Raw genomic sequence first — 21,785 nt, forward strand, 5'->3', positions numbered from 1 at the left:
TCCACCCTCTCCATCAGGAGCCCTGCAAGACAGCTACTTACATCCACTTTACTCTTTGTACTGTGATGGGCATTCAAGCACCGGGAGACTGACATGAGACCGATTCTGAGCAGGAAGGACATGGAGGGACTGAATGGAAGCCTGGGTACAGCCCAGCCTTTCATTCCCCAGGACTCTTCAGAAACCCATGTTGGGGTGTTTTCCTCCGAGTAGAAACAGAACTCTGAAGCATCCTGGCCAAATGCAGCACTGCACTTCCTGTCTTCTCAGAGTAGGCCCATTCAATAGCTCCCCACATCCTCTGTGCTCCAGATCAGTAACACCACGTACACCCCAAGCAGCCATGGTCAGGTTTCTGCCTTGACCACTGGCCAACCCCAAAGACTGCTTCCAAGGGACCCATTCACTGGTGTTTCAATTTGCTCAGCTCCTGACCTCCTGTATTAAAGTGGACTTTTTAGCACCTCTGGGACACACTGAGGTCTTCCTAGTCTCCTCATCTGAGAGCAGTGTCCCAGCAGTGTCAGGTAATTCTGGTTTTGCCATTCTTCATTTGCCCTAAACTCTCAAAACCGCAAGAAGGTTTCTCATGCAAAATGGTGTTGGTTAGAACAAACCACTGAAGTGCCTGTGCATAACCACGTGTGGCTGGAGGAGGACTCAGTTGGATTTACTTGGAGCCCTGCCCAAATTTCCTTGGGCACCCTAGGCCTGGGGTTCCTGCCTAACCAGGTATCAAAGGCAACCTAGGAGCATTGATAAAAAACAATTTTTTTAAAAAAAGGAACAGGCCCTGGGGCCTGCTTCAGACTGCCTAATTCAGACCCTCTGGAGGAGGGAGCAAAGAATCTGTCAACTTAAAAATATAATTCCTCCAGGGGCTTTTGATGCCTAGCCAGGCTTGAGCACCACCAGGTGAGACCATTTGCAAGAGGCTCTTCAGGTGCCCTGGGACTCTGAAGGGCTCTGAACCTTTGCCTCCTCCTCTAGAGGATGAGGCTTATTCTGGGGACCACAGCAGAGAACATGTGGAGGATCCAGACAGAACAGGTGCTCAGCAGCTACATGTGCTGGGTCCCCACATTTTAGGGCCTGGGGAGCCAGCAGGGCGGAAGGGGGGCCTCCTGCCCTCACTGAGCTTCCGTTCTACATGGGCAAGTCAGACAGTCAACAAGCAAAGAAGTAATAGTGCTTGAGGCTGTCCAAATATTAGAAATCATAACAACAGGTATTGGGGCTCAGGTTTTAACAGGCAACTGAGAAAGCCTCTCTGATAAGGTGACATTGACCCTAATGGCAGTGTAGGAAAAGCCATGTGAGAGTTTGTGGGAAAAAAACAATCCAGGCAAAGAGCACAGCAAGTGCAAAGGTTCTGAGCCATGAGAGATCCATGGTAGAGTCAAGGTTAGGAAAGTGAGCCAGGGGCTCAGCCTACAGGCCTCAAGTTACTGCCCGTGTCTCCACTAGAGATTGATAAAGAAGTTTAAAGCTCCTTACTCTTCCAGTTTAGTAAGGGCCTCAGTAGTTGCAGCATTCATTGTGTCTAAATGAAAGTTCTGAAATTGCTGCTGACAGTCCTTATCTCTTTCCTCCCAGCTTGATATATGGTCGAAATCCAACTACCACGTGTTCCAGAAGGTAAGTTCTACTTTCTGCTTCGCACTCAGGAGGCACTGGAAAACATGAATGCGCTGAGGTATAAACATTGGTCTCAAATCCGAGGAATTTTAAAAGTGAAAAAGCCAGGCATAAAAAGCTGTTCACTGTATGATTCCATTTCTATGACAGTCTAGGGAAAAAACCTTAGGGACATTAGATTGATGGTCGCTGGAGGGTGGGAGCAAGGGATTGACCCCAAAGGGACATACAAGAGTGTGTTGAGTGAAGGAAGAATTCTGTATCATAAAAGGTGGTAGTGAGGACACAGTACACATGTTTGTTATGCTCAGAGAAGTATAGATGGATGGGTTGTGAAGTTTACTGTATGTTACTTAGACTAAAAAAAAAACGGGTTTTTGAATTGTTCCAAACTCAACGAAATTTTGAAACTCAGTGTCTCAGAGCCATGTGGCCTGTACAGCTACCTCAGAGTGGGCTGAGAGAGGCTGACCACCTCCACCACCTGCCCCTGTGCCCACGTCATGCTCTCATGACAACTTGTGCAGATCCTGGGCTTGCCAAAGAAAAACTGGAAGGGAAGGAGTGTTAGAAACACAAAACATGACTAGAGATGCTCTGTGTCCCTGGCTGCTGATGGGGAAGGACCCCTCCCCTGCCCCACCTCAGGCTCTGTGGCTTGTGAGAGACCCCACACCCTGCAGCACTGGACCATCCTGTGTTGGTGCTGTCACCCAGCAGTGCAGACAGTAGAGAGAGATTACCATTTTCTTCATTGCCCCACCAAGTCCAACCTCAGCTTTCTATGGAACCTCTTTGTCATGTGCTGGCCACTGTGCTTAGTTCAGGAATACAGGGAAGAGGAGACAGTGGGGAGGACTCTCCCCAGGACCACAAGAGGAATGACCTTCAGCTGAGGGGAGTCCAGAAGGCCTTCATGGGGGCATGTATGCTGAGGCAGGCTTTGTGAGGAGGAGGGCCTCCATGAGAAAAGCCTCAGCAAGCCATCCTAAGCAGTAGGAGCAGCACCTGGACCCTGGTATCAGGGAGAGTATGACATGGTGTAAGAGTAGGGGAAGCCAGTGGGAGGGAGAGTGCCCTGGCAAGGAGGGGACAGTGTGGATGGGACAAAGCCCTGGTCAGGCAGGTGTCTTAAGGCACAGTGCAGAATTTGGATTCTGTTCTTAGATCAGTTACAAACCCCAAAGGGATTGCTATAGAGGAGGGACACCTGCCCAGGTGACCTCCACATTCAGTAAGGTGTGCCCAAGCCATGCCATGGGCAGAGGGCTTTTCTTTAAATTAAGGTGAAATCCACATAGCCTAAAATTAACCATTTTAAAGTGAACAATTCCTAGGCATTTAGTACACTCACAGCCTTGTACAGCCACCACCTCTGTCTTGTTCTACATTTATCTCCCCAAGGGAAGACAGTGACAGTGGGGCCCAGTGCTCCTCCAGTGGTGCTCCCTCCACATTGGTTCACCTTGACCCCTGTCCATTTGCCTTGACAAGGGTCAGCAAAGAACAGAGCCAAGAAGTAGGGGAGCAGTCTGAGGCTAAATGGCACACATTTAGAGAGCCTTACAAATATAAGTATTAAAAATTCACAATTTTAGCCAGGTATGGTGTTGCATGCCTGTAATCCTAGCTACTCAAAGGCAGAGGCAGGAGGATCAAGAGTTCAAGGCCAACCAGCCTGGGCAAAGTTAGCAGTGGACCCTCCCCACCCCCACCACATACACACTTCAAAAATAAAATGCAAGAAAAGGACTGGGTATGTGGCTCAAGTGGTAGAGTGCTTGCCAAGCAAGCTGAGTTCAAACCCCATACCGCTTCATGATTTTTGTCATACCTAATGCAATGTGCTACCCCTGGCTGACCCTGAAACAGGAGAAGGGTAATGGGAAATCTATGGAACAAGTGAGTTCCAGGTGAGCGCTAGAGCGAATGTGTATCCAGTGTGGGTTTCCTTGCAGTGACGGGGAAGCTGAGGAGGAAAAGTTACAAGGACAGAGAACATGCAAGTCAGCATTCATGGCTGAGACATTAAGCATGAGACAAGTGAGTCTCCCAGAGACGCAGATAAACATGATGGCCACAGTGGCAAATGCCATTCCTATGGCACCTGTCCATACCATCTTTGCAGTTCTTCCATAAATCAACAACTATTCCAAAGTAAAAAGGTATTTAACTGAAAAAATCATCTTCCTGCCTCTTCGAACACCCCTTTAGTCTATTGTGTTCTCTAGAAACATAACAGGGAAATAGCCTCCCTCCCTGGGTCTAGAGCCAGAAGGAAGGAAGCCATGGTCACCATGTCCAGCCTTAGGGCCAGGAGTGACAGTTGCAGGCTCCATGTTCTCATCTAAGTCAACCTACCGGGGCATTCACAGGGCCGTGGAGCCTACGGAACGCCTCGGCCTTAGGCACTAACCTTTTCCCTGCTGCGTCTCCCAGCTGTTAGCCAGAAAGGCATTCTAAGGAGAAAGAGCCCTGCTCACTATTAGCATCTGGTTTGCTGCCACAGCGAGGAATATTAGAGCAGTTGCTGATTTTCTTATCTTCAGTCCTCTGTGATATACAGTGAGCTCCTGCTCCCCACTCCTCAAAAGGCTCCATCACCCTCAGACTTCCCAGGCCAGAGCCTTGCAGGAACCTGGTCTTGAACAGTGGCCAGTTTCCACTGTAGTGCCCTCATGAGGGAGGGGCTTGCACATGCCGGTCCTTGTGCACCTGTTAAACCCTGTTCTGTGTAGTATAGGTGTTTCTGAGTGCACTCTGAAGTTTATCAGGAACTTGGGAAATGTGTGAAGCAGACTTGATTTGGTGAAGCAGAGACTTAGAGAGACAACGCCATGTTTTTATCCTTCCTCCTCTGAAAACAACCTGCCAGGTGTTCTTTGTATTTGCCTAAAACTACAAACACAGGAGCAGTGCTGAGATTAACTCAGCCTCATCGGAGACAGTTGAGAGCACCCGCCAAGTCCTTCCGGGTAGTTTATGTAACATGTTTGAAGCAGTAAAAATTGACAAATTCTAAGTGATGGGGATTTTACCTTAACCAGAGAGTGGTAGCCCTCTGGATTTGCACAAAACCCTTGCTGAGATTCCTTTATCATCTTTGTCTTTCCCTGTTTTTAACAAAATGAACTTAACCTCTGTTAAAGAACTGGATATGGTGGCATATGCCTGTAATCTCAGCTGCTTGGGAGGCAGAGAGCAGGAGGATTGTGGTTCAGGCCAGCCAGGCAAAAGCTTAGCAAGACCCTGTCTCAACAAACAAGCTGAGTGTGGTGGTTCACATCTCTGATCCCAACTATATAAAAAGGCAAGATGAGAGAATCTAGGACAGGGGCTGACTCCAGGCAAAAATGCAAGGCCCTACCTGAAAAACAACCAAATCCAAAAGAGCTGGGAGCACGACTCAAATGGTAAAGTTCTGCCTAGCAAGTTTAAGGCCCTAAATTCAAATCCAAGGAGGGGAGAAGAAAGGGGAGGGACACAATATCGGGACAGATGACAGTGCTCTTACATCAGAACTAAGGGCAGATAGACATGAAGTCTCTTCTACCAGAGCATCACCTATTTGCCGTCAAATGAAGAGCGGTATTAGAAAAATAACATAGCACAGAATGACGCTTAATCCTTTCTCGGTGAAGCTTTCAGCTTCACATCACTTGGAGCTGTGTGGCGTTTCATCAGAACATGTACGCTACCTGCTCACAGAAGGTGCAGGTGGAGGGAATGGGAAGCACGTGCCAGGCTGTGCTGTGCTGCTTCCTCTGTGTTCCTCCCAGGCCAGGCCAGTGGCCAGACAGGAGACCAAGCTGGACCACAGCCAGGCCTCGCATTGATAGTACAGCTGGGCCACTTTGTCCCTGGCAGGTTCTGCAGGCCTGGCAGCCTCTGGGGCGATAGTCAGTGTTCAGACTCAAAATGCCAGCTGTTTGTGAAAATTTTATTTTCTTCCTGCCCACCCACTTAAATTTGAGGTGTCATTGGTGTTGCCTCCTCAAGCACATGGTATACATTCTCTCTGGTCCCTCACTGGTCTTACACCCAGCTGGGAGACCAGCCAGGGTGGGGTTAGACATCAGCAGCATCCAGAAAAGCCCAGTCCAGCACAGGCACCTCAGGTGCACCAGAAGGGCAGCACAATGGCAAAGCAGGCTCCTGGGCCCTCAACGAGAGGAGCTGTCTCAGGCAGAAAACAGTCCCCAACACCTTCCAGTGGGGTAGCTTCCCTAACTGGGCCCCACTTCTGAGACAGAAGTGGCAGCTGCTCGTATGGTTCTCCCTGCGCTGCTGTGTGCAGCCCCAGGACTGCCTTTCTTGGTGCTCATTATGTGGGTTCCGTTGCTACAGACAAGATGTATTTTCCTGCCCACAGTAGCAGCAGTGGCCACTGTGGTGGAGGACCTGCTAGGAAGGCCAGAAGCCCTCTGAGGTCTCTCCTCATGGTGACATGTCAGGAGCTAGGCGAATGGAAGTGGACCCCTGTCAACTCCTCTTGGGGCCCTTGCCTACCTGCTGGGGTAAAGGCCAGCATATCTAGCCACTGGAAGTGAGAGTCGGCTTTCCTTTTGTCTGCAAATGTTGATTCTGTCAGCAAGCCCTTTTCTGTCTTGCTCATTAGACCCTGTACCCAAGTGTGGGGCAGTGGCAGCTGGCCGGGGACAGCTTGCTGTGGGTCCATGGCTGCTAACAGGTGCCTGTCATTTACCGCACTCCCCTGGAGGCGCCTTGCACTTCATCCTAGGGTGAAGCAGCTTTTTATAGCCAGCAAACCTCCAGCAGAGGGGATTCAGAGAATGGGACTTAGAAATAAGGGGACCCTCTGAAAGGGCAGAATCACAAAGAGCCAGGAAAGGTTTCAAGCATGCTCATATTTTCCTGACATTTAAACTCTGCAGGGGAAGTCACTGTTTTGATCTTTAACCCCCTCATTTCAAAACAGTGTTCATTTTCATCCAGTGACTTCAGAGGACTGAGAGCTGATCTGCAGCGGCTCACATGGTCAATCCCGGCAGGGCAGCTGAAAAAAAAGTACATGCACAGCCCAGGTGGGCAGGTGGGGAGCTGAGAGAGGGCCAGAGGAACAGCACGTGCTCCCCAGCATCTCCACTTGGAGGGAAGGACAAAGTGTAGATGGGGAGGTCCAACTCAGCCCACAGCTGTTGCTCTGCCTGCAGCAGAGGGAGAGGACCTCATCCAGTCCGCACTGTCAGATGCTGCTGGGACAGGTGGACTGCCCAGCAGAATGCTGTCACCCCTTCATTCCCACGTTTGTTCATTCAGCTGCTCTTCAGTGTGAGAGGCAGGGCGCTGTCTGGGGACAGCCTTTATCCAGGGATGTCACTGAGTGGCCACCAGGGACTTTTCAGGAGAAAGACTGAGGCAACCCTGAGACACATGGTTCTCTACATGGTTCTCTGGCATTTTGGTAGACTCCTTACATTAGGTCGGCTACCCTAAGTGCCTCACATAAATTGAGTTCCTTCCCAAGTAGTACCTTACACACCTGACCTACGGCAGGCTCCAAATCCTTGAAAGGAAACTGTCCTAGCACAGGAGAGTCCTGGAGGATGGGAGCCCTCACCCCTTTGGAGTTGGGCTGTGCAAGTGTTATCTGAGCATACGTACCTGCTGGAGTATCTCACGACACCCATGAGGCTCAGTAAATGCTCACCAAGTCATTTAGAACCCCTGAGCTAATTCCTGCCAGCCTCTTTCATGCTTCCTTTCAAAAGCCCCTCCTCAAAAATTAAGTTAAATGAAGAACCCCTCTTCAGACTCCATAGCTGGAGGCTTGAAGAGGCCGAGGTTGTGGTACAAGTTCCAAGACTTTAGCTGGATCTCAGGCCATACCCGCAGCCAGGGCAGCCTCCAAACCTCAGGGAAGGGCCTTCAGCTGTTTCCATGTCATGTCCTCTGACTGTCCAGACTGTCCCTGCCGGGTCAACTTGTACCAACAAGGAGAGCTGGTGTGGTAAAGACAGAGTACAGTGTCATTTTCCTTCTGTCTCAGTGATTTTGTTGCCACCTCACAAGTGTGTCCCAGACAGAGCTAAGAGAGACGCTTTCCCAGGTGCAAGGGCAGATGGGCAGTTCCATGTAGGCAGGCAGATTCCCTCCATGGCCTTGACAGGCAAATGTAGGAGGAAGATGTGTGTTTGCTGCATAGAGGGCGGTCAACAGCTTCAGGGAAGGAGAGCAGAGCAGTCCCAGGGTCCTCCCATAGGCAGGCAGCAGAAGGGGACCTAAATGGAAGTGCGGTCCCTCAGCTGACAGCTGGACTGAGCAGGCCAAAAAGGCAAAAACATCAGCCCAAGCCTAGGAGCTAAGAATGGTGAGGAGGGGTCCTTACACCCACCCAGCAATCAGGGAGCTTCTGATAGTACCATCTCTGAGGACCAGTCCATACACTCACACCCAGGATTCATTCCACCATTTGTTTGCCTCTTGTGTACCGAAGGCCCTTCCCTCCAAAGGCCCAAGCCGCTGCTGTGTGCTCATGGCCCAGTGCTCAGGCACCCAGCATGTGGAGGAAATGGACACGGAAGGCCTGCCTGGCCTGCTGGCTTTCTGAGCACATCTTGAGTTGCCCTAGAAATGGTTTGCGGCTTTCTGCCATTAGAGAAGTCACAGCATGGCCATTTGTCATCTCGATAGCTATGTCTTCCTGAGGGTTCTATGAGACACAGTATATACAGCAGGTCAGCACCTCGCAGCCATTTCTAGGAAGACCAACCCCGCACCCTCTGTAGCTACCAACAGCAGTTCTTCATACATGATCCTGCTGTTATTGTCATTGTCACAGAGCTTGGGGCCATGGAGCTCAGAATCTGCAGCCATCTCTATGCATGGGCCATTTTAGGTTAGGTATTTTTGTAAACTAAACTGAAGACCTAGCTGCCATGGCAAACTGCCCATGCCACAGAAGCCTCCTCCATTTTCACTTTCTCCAGGACTTTTGTCCCTTCGCCTAGACAAAAAGTGAGCTAAAGAGGGGCCAAGACATCAGAATTACAGTCATACAGTGTGCCTATGGGCAGCCCTCATATGCTGACATAGAATCCCAGGCCATGCTCGGTCTCCGATGTCCTGAGAAGGCTGGTGGCACCTCCAGTGATCCCAGTGGCCTGAGATTGCTATGGTAACCAAGCTTTCTGTTTGGCAGAGTGGGCCAGGCGGTTGGTGCTCCCTGCTCCACAGTCTTTCTCCTGCCATCGCCTGTTGCCTTGGATCTGGTGCACAAGTGGGTGGTGGTGTGTGTTTTGCTGGGAGCCCAGATGTCTTTGGATGTTTCTTTCTCATAACTAACTACAAGGCATTCCTGCAGAAGTAACATCATGCCAAGCAAGTGCAGAACAATTCAGGTGCCTCTGGGTTAGGACTTTCCTGGCATTTTACCATCAGGAAAGCCTTAAACTTTTTTTCTTTTCATCTGAGTATTCTTAATTCCTTAATCCTGAGAAATGTCAAGGACCCTTCCTGTGTATCTCCTCTCAGCCTGCACGGGGCCTTTAGCAGAAGTGGAAAGCGGTCAGGACCCTGGAGAGTTCCCTGGTGTGGGACTTTCCCCACTCTTCCAGGCCCCCCCCCAGTCCCTCTTACTTCCCTCCCCTCTCCCCACTAGCTGAAAAGGGGTCCTAATAGGTGAGTGGCACCTAAGCAAGGCAACGAGCTGGGCCCAGGGAGGAGAGAAATGCAGCATGGCCTCATCCTCAAAGAGAGTACAGCCTGAGCATGGGCATCTGGTTACAGGCGTGGTTAGAGCCAGCCTGGGGCGTCCAAAGGGTTCTGCTGAGAGTGCTGGCAAGGGACCTCCCACCCTGCCCAGGGAAGCAGGCTGAGTCCTGAGACTGAGAAGGGCTTAGCAGAAGAAGAGCATTCCAAGCAGGGACCCCAAAGTGGGCCACGCAAGCCCATGGTGGGGGTGGGGAAAGGGTAGTAGTAGGCAGGGTCACTTTCATGTCAGCTGGCACTGAAGGGAGATGTGCCACAACCAGGCCTTCCACAGGCTGCTGTAGCTGGCTGTGGAGGCTACCCACAGTCACTCTGTATCTCGGGTCAAGGTTGTTTGAGGCTCTTTCCAGGAGTTGGTGGCATCTTGGCTGGAACCCAAGAGGATGGGGATGGAAGCCCTGGTTTGTGCTGGAGACTGTGTACTTCACATACCTGGGCTCATCCTTCTTGGGCACAGAGTGTGGTATTCAGTGTGAGCAGGGATCACAGGCATGAGGGAGTAGCCAGATCCGACTCCACCTCTCCTTTCTGACACGGCCAGCCTGCTGGTCCCGTCCCACAATAGCACAGCACAGGGACAGTGACAAGCCTTCAGAGCCATGCAGATGACTCCTTCTCCAAGCGGAGAGAAATACTGATCTCGCATGAGTAATCCCCAGTCCCCATGGGCTGTGAGGCTTCCTCTTCAGGCCTCCAGGCCTGCTGAGTCTGTGGCACACAAATCCAGGCTCAGATTAGAGACTAGGGCTGCATAATAAGAGCTAAATCCCCTGCTTCCACCCCACAGACTTTCGTCCCTAGCCCTCCCCAACACCATTTTCAGGACTGACTTCATAGCATTCCCATTGTGAAATAACAATGGCTTCTCGTTCATGGACTGAGTGCTTCTTCCCTATGTCAGTGTACAGCCTTAGAGCGGTGTTGCTAGCAGGGGTTGCTGTCTCCTTATCACTTGACACACTGGGCTCCCCATGTTTGGCTCCAGGACCCACAGCAATGCTCCTGCTTCCCCCCCCCCCCCCCGGCCCCGCGCTGCCCGGCACTCGGGTTTGAACTCAAACCCTACGTCTTGAGCCACTCTGCCAGCCCTGTTTTTTTGTGTTAAAATTTTTCAAGGTAGGGTTTGTCCAGGCTGGCTTCAAACCACGATCCTCCTGATTTCTGCTTCCTCAGTAGCTAGGATTACAGGAGTGCGCCACCAGCATGACGCTCCTTCTAAGAGATTCCTAGGGCCCCTCCCCTCAAGGGTAGGCTTGTCCTCAGCAAAACTCTCAGGAGAGTCCCAGACTCCTGGGCTGCTCTCCTTGTGCAACATTAAAGCATCTACACCCGTTCAAAGTCATTTATTGCCGAGCAGGGGAGAGGGTTCCAACCAGAGAACCATGCCGTGCTGACGTCCCCCTGCTTCTGAGCCCATTCTCCAAGTTCTTTTCTACCAGCACAGAAGCTGAGAACCTCGTGGAGGTGATATCACATCAGGGCAGCAAGTGGGCACCTGAGAAGAGCAAGAACCTGAAACCTCTGATGCCACCTGAGTTCTGCTGTTCTCTCTAGAAAAACAGAAGGCTTGAATTTCACCCCCGGAAAAGCAAAGAGTAGAGCTTATCCCAGGTTTACCTCCAGTGCTTGGAGTGCAGAGTGACTGGGGCAGTGCTAATCCCTGCCTCACTCTGTCACAGAGGCCCAGCAGCAGAGTGATGCGGGCAAGGCCTCCCAGGCAGTTAGTAACTGATGAGCCCTCCCGTCCTTCCCACCATGCCACGGCCTTGTTCACCTTAGCACATCTGAGAGAATTAGGAAGCAGGCACTGGCTGGAGAGATACCAGAATCTGGGTCTCCACCTGGCTTCTCTTTTACATGAACAACTTCTGAACACTGGGTACTTAACTTTTGTTATTTATTAGTCTTGCAAGGGAGTGCTGTTATTATCTGGGGCCCCCAGCTCTCTTAGGTAGCAGGGCAGGCCTCGGGCTCTGGACGGTGTGTTGGCAGATAAAGAGCTGCTCCGTTAGCCTGCTGCATTAGGAAGAGCTCGGCTCAGGCCTGGGGAGGCTCAGCCACAGTCCTGCCCGCTTATGGTGGGAAGCAGGCCATGCCCCTTCACCCTCTACCCCCCCCACCCCACCCCCATCCAGCAACCTGTTGCCCTGTGGTTCCTAAGGAGGCTACACATCAAAATCACCTCAGGTAGCTTTTCAACAACACGCCTAGGTGCACCTTCTAGAAGCTGGGAGACAGTTCCTGGCCCAGTGACGCCTACAACCATAGGGGCTCAGGAACCCGTGAGGACAGTCCCTGCATCAGAGACCTCCAAGGACCCTATTTAAGAAGCCCTGGCAAGAGCTATAGATTGTCGTTCAAATCAAATCACCCAAGTCAGAAGTACTCAGAAGACTTTAAGAAAGATGAGGAAGAAAGCACAAAGTCACCGCAGCCAAGGACAAGAACCTGCCACAGACTGCCTCACTCCCTGGCTGTGTCTGCATCCGTGTCTCCTCGCCTTCCCCCTTGCCTTCTTTTTAAGAGGAAAGTACAGAGGAGGATAGTCTGTTAGAGCCTTTCCTCCCTGTCTCCTGATCCCTCCTGTGCACCACCATGACACCTGACCTCCAAGGTTCACCAGAGCAGAAATGAGTCTTGCTAGACTTGAGCCTGTCCTCTTTGCCCCACAACCCAGCTCTGCTCCAAATCTGCCTCGGGAGCAGTCTGGCCTCCCTTTTCTTTTGTGCACTCCAGACTGGTACCATGCCCTATTTGCCCTATTTCCCTTCTCCATGCAAGCTGGGAGGCTCAAACTATCTGGAGATCTTGAGACCCACAGTGTCTGCCACACCTAATAGGAGGGGCTCTGCACATGGCAGCGGGCAAGACAAGCAAGGTTTCTTAAGTGGGGGGACCTGGTCTGAGTGGTGAGAACTGGGCTGTCAGGCAGGAGATCCGCCTCCCCACTAAGAGTAGTGGATTCCCTTTCCCTCTGGAGAGTAGAGGACCTGATGTGGCACCCCTCAAAGCCCCTGTGCACCCCAAAAGGCCTATAGTGAGGGGCCCACCAGGCTCCCCAAGGGGTTAGAGTCTGAGCACTCAGGCTGAGGTTCAAGGGATGGAGAAACACCCCTGCTGTGCTGGACAGCAGCTCCTTGGCTTGGGCAAATCACTTGACATAGATGGCAGCCGTTGTGCCCCTCTGTCCTCAGGTCACCGTGGGGAGTGAGTGACTCCATTGCTGGACTCCCTCCATTTTTCAGACACTGGCCCTCCCGGGTCCTGGTAACCCTTGCCAGGGTCACCCAGCTCCCACACAGTGGTGGGACCCAGAGTCCAGCTCTCAGTGTGGCTAAAACAGCTTGGGAGCCTGTCAGCTCTCCTGGGAACCAAGGAGTTGGGGAGACTGTTTTGACTAGCAGCTCCTTTTCCAGCATGACTGGCAGCTGCTTCAAGGTCTCCTGAAAGAGTCCCTTCTCCCTCCCACACTCAGCACTCGGTTGCATGACGACCTCTCTGACGCTGGAGCTGAAGGAGAGGGAGGTTGGGTAAGGCTGGCTCAGGGCTGCAGGGCTCTGTTGCTGTGGGCAGATGGCACCTCCTTATGTAAACCACTGCATTCCAGCACCAACATGGGACCCATCCCAAACTGGGCTGAGGCCTCAGCTGTGAAAGTGAGGGCCCCTCCCTCCCACATGGCCCTCTGCCCCTGTCACATCTTCTCCCCCTGCCTTTCTGGGTTCCCTGTCCACTTTGATCTTTTTACAAGCTTTGTTTCAGACCAGCACTCAACTAGTGGCCTCCTCCTCCCTCAGGCCTCCTCTCTCAGGAGCATTAGTGCCCTTCCCTGGCCTCCTGCGCCTGGGAGGGCCGCTTTCATCTCCCAGCAGAGTCTCATTAGCTTGCCGCACAATGGGACCCAAACCTGTGCTGCCACTCAATTAGTTAATAGCAATCCTTTTTTGCTCCAGGTCTGTTTTTTCCACATCTTCAATGCTGAGCATAAAACAACTTTGTTGTTGCAAAGTATAAAACAAAAAAATATTGAAGGTGGAACGTTTTGATGGAAAGGAAGATCATGGTAGGTGAATCTTCCCAGTGTTCGACAACCGTGTCTTACCTGGTGCTTGGGGATTTAATGGGAATCCGAAAACCAGCAGTGGAGGAGCTGGGGAGAAGGAGAGTTGGCAAGTCCACTGGTTATAAAATAGTCGGAATTGGAGATGGCATCAGCACGAGAGAAAAGACTGCCACCATTTGGCAAGTGGAGGGCTGGATTTGGCCAGGTTGTGAGCAGTGATGGAGAGGCTATGTAGAGGCCCTGCCTGTGAGTCACATGCCCAGACGGAGCAGCTCTGGGCAGGCGTATCCGCAGAGGACAATCTCTAGTTAACTGAGCACATTTCACCCCAGGGCAGCTGGTACACTCACCATACCCGCCGTACACCAGTGCAGTTCTGACCTGTGCCTTGGCTGCGACCTCACCACTTGGGAAATGTGGGCAGATGGCTGTCCAAGGCACCGCCTGAACCATTATCTGCAAACTAGCAGAGCTGGGTGGAGAACGCTCTGGGAGCCAATATTGACTACCCCCTCACCAGCTGTGTGCCTTTGGGCATCTGGCAACCTCTGTAAGAAATAATGAAGACCCCACCATTCTGTGCGCCCTTTGTGAAATTTAGTGATCCCATTCGTTTGAATTTGTGAGAAAAACAAACTGCCCTGGTTTTGTTTTGTGCTTCAGAATCAACTGTGTGCCCCTTTGAGGGCCTTTCTCTCTACAGCCTCTGGAAAGTGCTCCAGCCTTTCTTGGAGGCGGGGCCTTGCCTCCACTGCCTGAGCATCACCAGGGAGGCCGGCTTGCCCACAGACTCCTTAACTAGATCCTCGTTCCTGCTAGCAGAGTCTGCAGGTGAGGCCTGTGCCCTTCCCATCTGCACGCTTGTACGCTTCAGCTTCCCTAAGAGGAACAGATGAGGCTAACTCAAGTCCTGGGCCCCACCCTGAGACTCTGACTCACAAACACATTCTTAGGTGACTCCAGCACTGCTGCTTCATGAGCTGTGTTCTGAGTAGAGCCTTTCCTTGGCCACAGTGCAAACATGTGTGGCTGTGCCTCATTTTTCCAGATGGAAGCTGACTCTTCAAGGAGAGCTTTGTAGTCTGGAGAGGAGAGACAGTGCTGCGGTAACAAATGTACCCATCTAGGATAGCGCCATTCAGTGACCAAAACAAGATTCATCTCATCCCATTTCAGCCAGCAAAGGTCAGGGTCAGAGGTCCACTAAGGAAAGGACAAGAAGGTAAGCACAGGTCTGTCAGGCAAGCATCCGGGGACAGCAAGTCTGGAACTCAGGATTTAGACAATCTTGGGGTCCCGGTTTTGTGAACACTTGAAATTTGCCCCAAATTCCAAAGGCTACAGGGCCCAGGTAGGTAACATAAAGCAGGCCATTGTGTGGCCAGGGAGTGCTCAGGCCACCTGTGGGGGCAGAGGGGAGGTCCCAGCTCAGCACGAATCAGTGCGGCACTTGTGCGGAGCACGTCACAGGGCTGGACTGTCCTCACTGCAGCCTGCAAGACTGTCCGAGTTAGGTAAAGATTCCTCAATTTTAACTGTTGGTGTTAAAAACTAGGAAGAAAAGAAACCAAAACAATGTACAGAGGAGCAAAGCCTCCCTATCTGGCTGTGGCCTCTGTGTCACCAGTTTGATGGGAAAACCAGGACTGTGCGGGTGGACAGTGCCCGTCTCCAGAACAGAGTCATGCATGAGCTGGAGAGCAATGGGCATAAGGAACACAGCCGCCCAACTCTTTCTACTATTCCAGCAGGTATTCACCAGGCATTTTAAATAAAAGGCAGCCCCTGTTCATTTCCCCCCACACTCACCGTGTTGCAAAGTTAACATCACTACTGCTTTGGGGGGAAGAGCATTGCTCATTTTAGAAAGCTGTCTGTCAAAATGCTTAAAATAAAAGCAGTCTTGGCACTTGGAGGAAAAAGTACCATTTATCTTGAAAGTCACCGGGTAAGAAATCCTCAGCCATGTGGGATCCTGGCACTGTGGGTGCCTTTGCAGGAGAGTCGTTGCTGTGCCCGTGGTCACAGGCATTTTTAAGTTCCTTTCTTATCTCGCCATGTGTGTTGGAGCCATGGCGTGAACCAGACCATCCCTGCCCTACTAGCTGCTTGTCTGGTGAGCTCACCAGCCACCAGGCAGGCCGTGGAAGTCTGGTGTTTAAACAAGCACAGAGAACAACCCGGCAGGACAGAGTTCCACATGCCTGCCTCCATGCCATCCTCTTCCCAGCCTACGAAGTTAATGTTACTACAGCCTCCATTTTATTCAGAGGAGACTGTCTTGCCTTCCAGATGGGGCAGAAGCCACCTCTCTGGAAGCGGAGGTAAGAACCAGCTCACCTGACTGCAGGTGTAGACACGTGGCCAGGCTCCTTTCAAGAGGTGGTTCACATGATAAAAGCGAGAGCACACAAGGGAGGGGTGAGGATAGGTAAGACACCTAAAAAACTAGCTAGCATTTGTTGCTCTTAACGCAGAGAAACTAAAGCAGATACCTTAAAGCAACTGAGGCCAATAGGAAAAGGGGAACAGGTACTAGAGAAAAGGTGAGATCAAAAAGAATTAACCTAGAAGGTAACACCCACGCACAGGAAATCAATGTGAGTCAATGCCCTGTATAGCTATCCTTATCTCAACCAGCAAAAACACTTGTTCCTTCCTATTATTGCTTATACTCTCTCTACAACAAAATTAGAAATAAGGGCAAAATAGTTTCTGCTGGGTATTGGAGGGGGGGAGAGGGAGGAGGCGGAGTGGGTGGTAAGGGAGGGGGTGGGGGCAGGGGGGAGAAATGAACCAAGCCTTGTATGCACATATGAATAATAAAAGAAAAATGAAAAAAAAAAAAAGGTGGTTCACAGCTCCCTGCTTAGGGCTTAGCACTGCACTCCCAGTTGCCACCTGGCTAGTTTGCTTAACCACTGCTCAGGCCTGCTTGCCTGTCCTGACCATTGTGTTCTGGTAGAGCTGGAAAACCAGTAAGTCTGTGCAAGTTAGACCCATGCTTATTCTTGTTCTCAAAGTTAATGATTTATCTGGAGTGTTTTGTTTTGTGTTTTAACCACAACGTTTGTAATGCCAAGAATCCCTAATGAGGACGATCAAATAAACCACTAGTTTGAACACAGCTATCAAATTAGTATAATCTATTAATTTGCTGTTTGATGGCGGCATGAAGCAATCTACTGTCATCACATTTCAGAATTGCAGGGGATCTGGACCTGCCCCTTTGCTTTTCAGAGAAGAGCTTGAGACCATGGGGGATGAGGAGCTGGGTGAAGGTCAGGATACAGCCAGGTCTGAAACCCAGAGCTGTGCCACCTGTGCACCTCAGGCGGTCTGGTCCCTGGGCTTGCTTGCTCCCTGTCATGAAGTCAGGAACGTTGGGTGTGACCAAGAAGGTGCCGCCAACAGACACTTCAGGGAGCTGGAGAGGACCGTGCTGGCATGGCAGGACTCCTTGTCCTCAAAAGTTACTAGGTTCCTGATCATAAAGCTGATATGGCTACCAAGTGTGAGGCAGAATGAGAATTAGAGGAAGCAGCCCGGGAGGAGTGGAGTGCAGATGCTGGGAGCACTCCTCTGAGAGCCCCGCAGTGATCAGCCCTTGTCCCTTTCTGCTGGTCTCTGCCCTTTTCTCCCACATTGGTCCAGCCTGCCCAGGTTTCCCCACTCCGCTTGCCTCCAGGCCTGTGTCCTATCTGACTACAACATACTCTTCCCCACTATCCCTCCCTGCCCCAGCTCTGCTAACTAATTTTTCTACTTGAGATTTTATTTTAGATGTCCTTTCCTCTGAGAGAGAGGAGGAGAGGGGTCCAAAAGCAGACCTGTTGCCTATGACAGGAGTGTGTACTTCCATTGGTTTTTCCTAACTCCAGTCATTGTCCGTCGTTCCCAGGTGACAGACCATGCCACCACTGCCCTGCTCCACTATCAGCTGCCCCAAATGCCAGATGTCGTGGTCAGATCCTTCATGGTAAGTGGCTCCAAGAACCAGGTGATGGTCTTCAGCAGTGGGTGTCAGCTTGCTTCCTACCTAGTGTGCTGTTGTTGCCTGGTTTCTCTTTGTCCATGGGACCGGGGACCGGGTTTGAATTTGCTTTGCATCGGTGGACAAGGAGTATAACTGAATGAGCTATCAACCTCCTGTTGATTTCCTAAACCCCATCCCCCCAGCCTGTGGGACAGGACAGCTTTGATGGGCCATGCTCTACCCCACAATGGCAGAGGGGTGGATGAAGGTGGAAGAAGGTGTATCCTCCTTCCGGCCTTCAGCCAACCTCATATACAGTTTTCTCTTATCAGCATAATTCAGGGGGCTTTAGTGATGACATCCATGGCCCTGCCCGGCGAGAACCTGCTTGCCTGAGACAGTGGGACTTGGTTTGTTGGTTTTCCTTGGCCGTGAATCTCCTTGGATTTAAGAATTGAGTTATATGTGCCTCATCCTTATGTATGATGCTGGGAACTGTCTGCACTCTGAACCGTTTGAGCCTGTGTTTGCCACTTATTACGTTACTGGGTGGCACTGGGGCTGTCCGCACCCACCCCCCCAGGTATGTTAGGCCACATCGTGACAAGTGAATGATGACCTCCAAAATCACATTAGCTAGAAGACACATTGCCCTCAGTGCAGAATTCTCCAGCCACCATCTGTTCAGGAACTCTCAGCATGCATCCACTGCACTGCACAGTGGCCAGCGGGTTAGGACGAGTGACGGGACACCCAGACGACACGAGGGACAGTGTAGGGTGCTTGTAGCCCTCAGCCCCAGGGCCTGGGGACTGGTGGTCCCAGGACCCTCAGGGAGCCCTCCCTGTGTGGGGGCTCCCATGCTGGGCAGAAGTTGGGGGGTTGGAACTGAAAGTCACAGTGAGTCACCTTGTAAGTTCAGCAGCTTCTCTCTGTGAGATGACAAGGCATCTTTGGGGTCAAAGACAGCTTGAGTGTCTTTCTTTGGGACCATGAGACCCGATGGACAGGACGGTTTAGGAAGCACCGGGGCCTATTGTCTTGTTTCTCTCTTCACTTCTCTCTCCAGACCTGGCTGAGAAGCTACGTAAAGCTGTTCCAGGCGCCATGCCAGCGCTGTGGAAAGTTTCTGCAAGAGGGCCTTCCCCCCACATGGAGGGACTTCCGGACCCTGGAAGCTTTCCATGACACCTGCCGGCAGTGACCCTGGCCTGGCGCCAGGCCAGCCTGCAGACCCCATCCAGTGCCCCCAGCCATCCCTGAGCAACACTGTCACCCAGGCTCTTCTTCACCATGCAGGTGTCTGTCCAGCCACTCTCCCTCTGTCCCACTGTAGGGACAGCACTAGTCACACGTTAGAGCACAGAGAAGAAAATTTCACAGCAGGCTGTCCCCACGCGTGCTGGTGACACACTCAAGCCCATCCTCCTGAGTCTGTTGAAGTTATTTTCACACACTGTGGCTGGGGTGACCCTTATGCTCATATGTTGGCATGCGGGGTTGGGCTTTGTTTTGTTTTTGTAAACAATAAACCTTTTGTACCAGGACAAGGCCTTGTCTCCTCTTTCTTACAGCACCGATTGCATTCAGCTCAGTGACCGTGAGAGCAAAGTGTTCCTTCTGAGACCGCCTTCCTGCTTCTTAACGTTCGGGGAGGGGCAGCATTGGTGGACACCCGGTTCAAAGACACTTGCTGTTGGAAAAGTGGATTGTTCTATTTGAGGAAAAAAGCACACAGAAGTCTCTTTGTACTAAGCCAGTAACAGGTGCCTGGAGAAGAGAAGGCCCAGGCCAGCACTATAGCACTACAGGCAGGTGTCACCACACTGAGTCCTGAGTCCACTCCAGCCTAATCTACCCAGTTCAGTCAGGGCCTAAACGCCAGGACCTAATGCCATCACCGGTTCTGTAGAGGTCACTGCCCTGGCAAAGGCCAGAGGAGGGTCATTCCCAGTGCCCTCCCCACATCTGCCTGCAGAGCCAGAGCCCCCAGAGGGTGGGGGGGGGCGTGCCATCTGCTGTGCTTAAAAAGTGTGTTGCAGCCCCGGTCCTGGAGCCACTCAGCCCTCTCCACCTGCCTCCACCAGGCCAGAGGATGTGGAATTTAGGATGGTGACACAGGATGACAGTATTCCACGTGATCCCCAGACCAGTGGCATCGCCACCATGATCAGGGGAAGCACCTGATCTCACAGCCCCCACCCTTGGGAGATTGAGAGACCCCTGCTCTGGGAGAAACGCCATGTTCTCTGTGGAAGCACGGGAGGCGGCGTGGTAGATTGCAGGACCTGTCCAGAGAAGGGGCAGTGGTACATTACGCACCAGAGCTTATCCGTTCTAAGATACCAGCACTCATCACAGCCACTAAGAGAGAAACGCACACTGCCAATTAAACCACAGCCAGGCCTTAACGATAATCCCGTGGGACACATGAGTCAGTTACAGCAGCCTGTCCTTGCTTTGCAATTTCTTTCAGCCATCTGGGGGGATGGGAAGGTGGTTTCTTCTGCCCTAAGACTCGTTTAGACTGTGGCGGATGATCGCTTTCCCTGATTGCCAGTCACAGACCATGGCTTAGCTTCATTGACTTGCCCTACCCCCCTTCCTTTTGTCTCTAAAGACCCATGTTTGTTGCTTTCCAAGAAAATACTCAGAATGTACTAACATTTTGCCTCAGTGCTGTGCATCTCTGCAAAGATGTTTTAAATGGCAACCAAGCTGACCTCACACCGTGCTGAGGGTGCACAGAGCTCATGTGAAGTGACGACAGTGCAGCCAGCTATGGTCAAGCTGAGCCACGTGCAGAGAATCACAAGTGCCCCTGTGACTGCCACCTGGCACGGCGCATTCCAGAAATGTTCAAATGTGAAAAAATTCCCCAAGGTTGAAACCACAATGCACGTTGGGAGAAAGCTGTTTGGGGTTTTAGTTCTTTGAATCTCCATAATACAGCGAGTCTGAGAGTGTCCCGACAGCACCAGGCTCTCGACTTCCACCAGCCTCCGGTTTGCACAGAGTGTGAAGGAGCAGGCCTGGAGCCCAAGGCCGTGAGCATGTGATAGCTCCTGCCTAGAACGTAATGGAGACGCCTGGGTTTCTGTGTCATCTTCAGAGATACCTTTTTGGCAAATGATGCCTGGCTCCCATTTACAGGGGCACTAAGAAAGTCTCCCTGCAAAATAGGTTTATTTAGGAGGAAGAGTGACCACTAAAGGAAAGCATGGCTTAATAGCACAGGTAGGGATGGCTCCAGTGCTATGGGTGAAAGGGTAGGCAGGTGACAGGTAGAAGACGCAGACAGCCAGGCCTGCCCCGCAGCCCCACTGCACACTCGGGTGAGGTGCCGGCTGACGACCCAGTGATAGGGAGGGGGATGTGGCAGGGAGGGAGCTTTGGTGATGAAACGCAGCCAGGGCTGGCCGTGGTCATCGTGGAGACTGGGCAGTGGAGACACGGGTGGTGCCACCTATTCCATTTTTCTAGTTTTTAACGCTCCCTAATATTAAAAGGGGGTGAGGAGCAGACCAGTGAGCTTTACAGCCTTTCCATCTCTGCCATCCTCCTTCAGTCCTGAGAAGGAAATGCCAAAAGGGAACAGAACTGAAGTCCAGAGGGGTGAAGGGTCTGGTGGCCAATTCCCGAATGCTTGGTGCTTAGGGACAACTATGACAGGGGCCAGCTTTGTGTTTTGGTCACTGGAATGGACAGAAGGGATGGACCTGAAGTTGCACCAGGTGGGCAGGATCGGTTCCAACAGGGTGGACTGTGACAGAAACCAGAACGCTGCTGCCACCGTGAGGATGGTCGCCAGGTCCCAGAGCCATCTCCTGGTGCCTGTTACTAAAAGAAACCCGACTGCCAAGGGTACTGTGTCAGCAGAGTCAGAACATGGCTTGGTCTGTCCAACAGTTCTGTCTAGCCCAGACCTACTAGGATCTTTGTGGGACTTAATTGGGTTCTGCGCCTCGGCATCTCTTCTGCGATCTAATTGCAGGCCTGGTGGGGTCATGGTGTCCCCATTTTTAGAGTAGCACACTGGCCTGGCAGCCGAGCTCTGCTGAAGTACACCACGATGCCCCAGTACGCCTGGGTCTGACAGGTGCGCCTCTGGGTGGCCACGCTTTTGCCCCATGCCTTCTGCTGCCTAGGGCACTGTCACCCTTTAGGAACTGACAGGACAGAACGAGCAGACCTATGAAAGGTTGTCCAGATTTTTTTTCTGAACTAAATCTGGAATTGGCCTTTTGGTATCGAGTGGTGTTTTTACACTTCACACCCCGGACGGCACAAAATGATGGTCTTTCGGTGTTAATGCGCAAACTTGCCAATGCATTTAGAGTGTCAGAGAGTGGGCCTGTTGCTAAATTGAGAACTTTG

General features: G+C 51.7%; 1 protein-coding gene and 1 long non-coding RNA gene across 2 annotated transcripts in view; one reads left to right on the top strand and one right to left on the bottom strand.

Annotated features, from left to right (window-relative positions):
- The window catches only part of Med27 (mediator complex subunit 27), a 201,345-nt gene extending 182,387 nt beyond the window's left edge, over window positions 1–18,958 (top strand). Inside the window, exons 6-8 of the mRNA XM_020161590.2 lie at window positions 1,597–1,638; window positions 17,334–17,411; window positions 18,478–18,958. Coding sequence (XP_020017179.2) covers window positions 1,597–1,638; window positions 17,334–17,411; window positions 18,478–18,612 — 255 coding nt within the window. The 3' untranslated portion in view covers window positions 18,613–18,958. The remainder of the gene's footprint in view (window positions 1–1,596; window positions 1,639–17,333; window positions 17,412–18,477) is intronic.
- On the bottom strand, window positions 10,697–11,226 carry LOC141415771 (uncharacterized). The gene is made up of 2 exons (XR_012440726.1): window positions 11,144–11,226; window positions 10,697–10,864 (listed from the first exon to the last, which is right to left on the bottom strand). It is a non-coding gene; the product is annotated as an uncharacterized lncRNA (long non-coding RNA).
- Window positions 18,959–21,785: the final 2,827 nt, after the last annotated feature.

The sequence above is a fragment of the Castor canadensis genome, chromosome 13 (assembly GCF_047511655.1).
Source record: "Castor canadensis chromosome 13, mCasCan1.hap1v2, whole genome shotgun sequence".
NCBI classification, from domain to species: domain Eukaryota; kingdom Metazoa; phylum Chordata; class Mammalia; order Rodentia; family Castoridae; genus Castor; species Castor canadensis.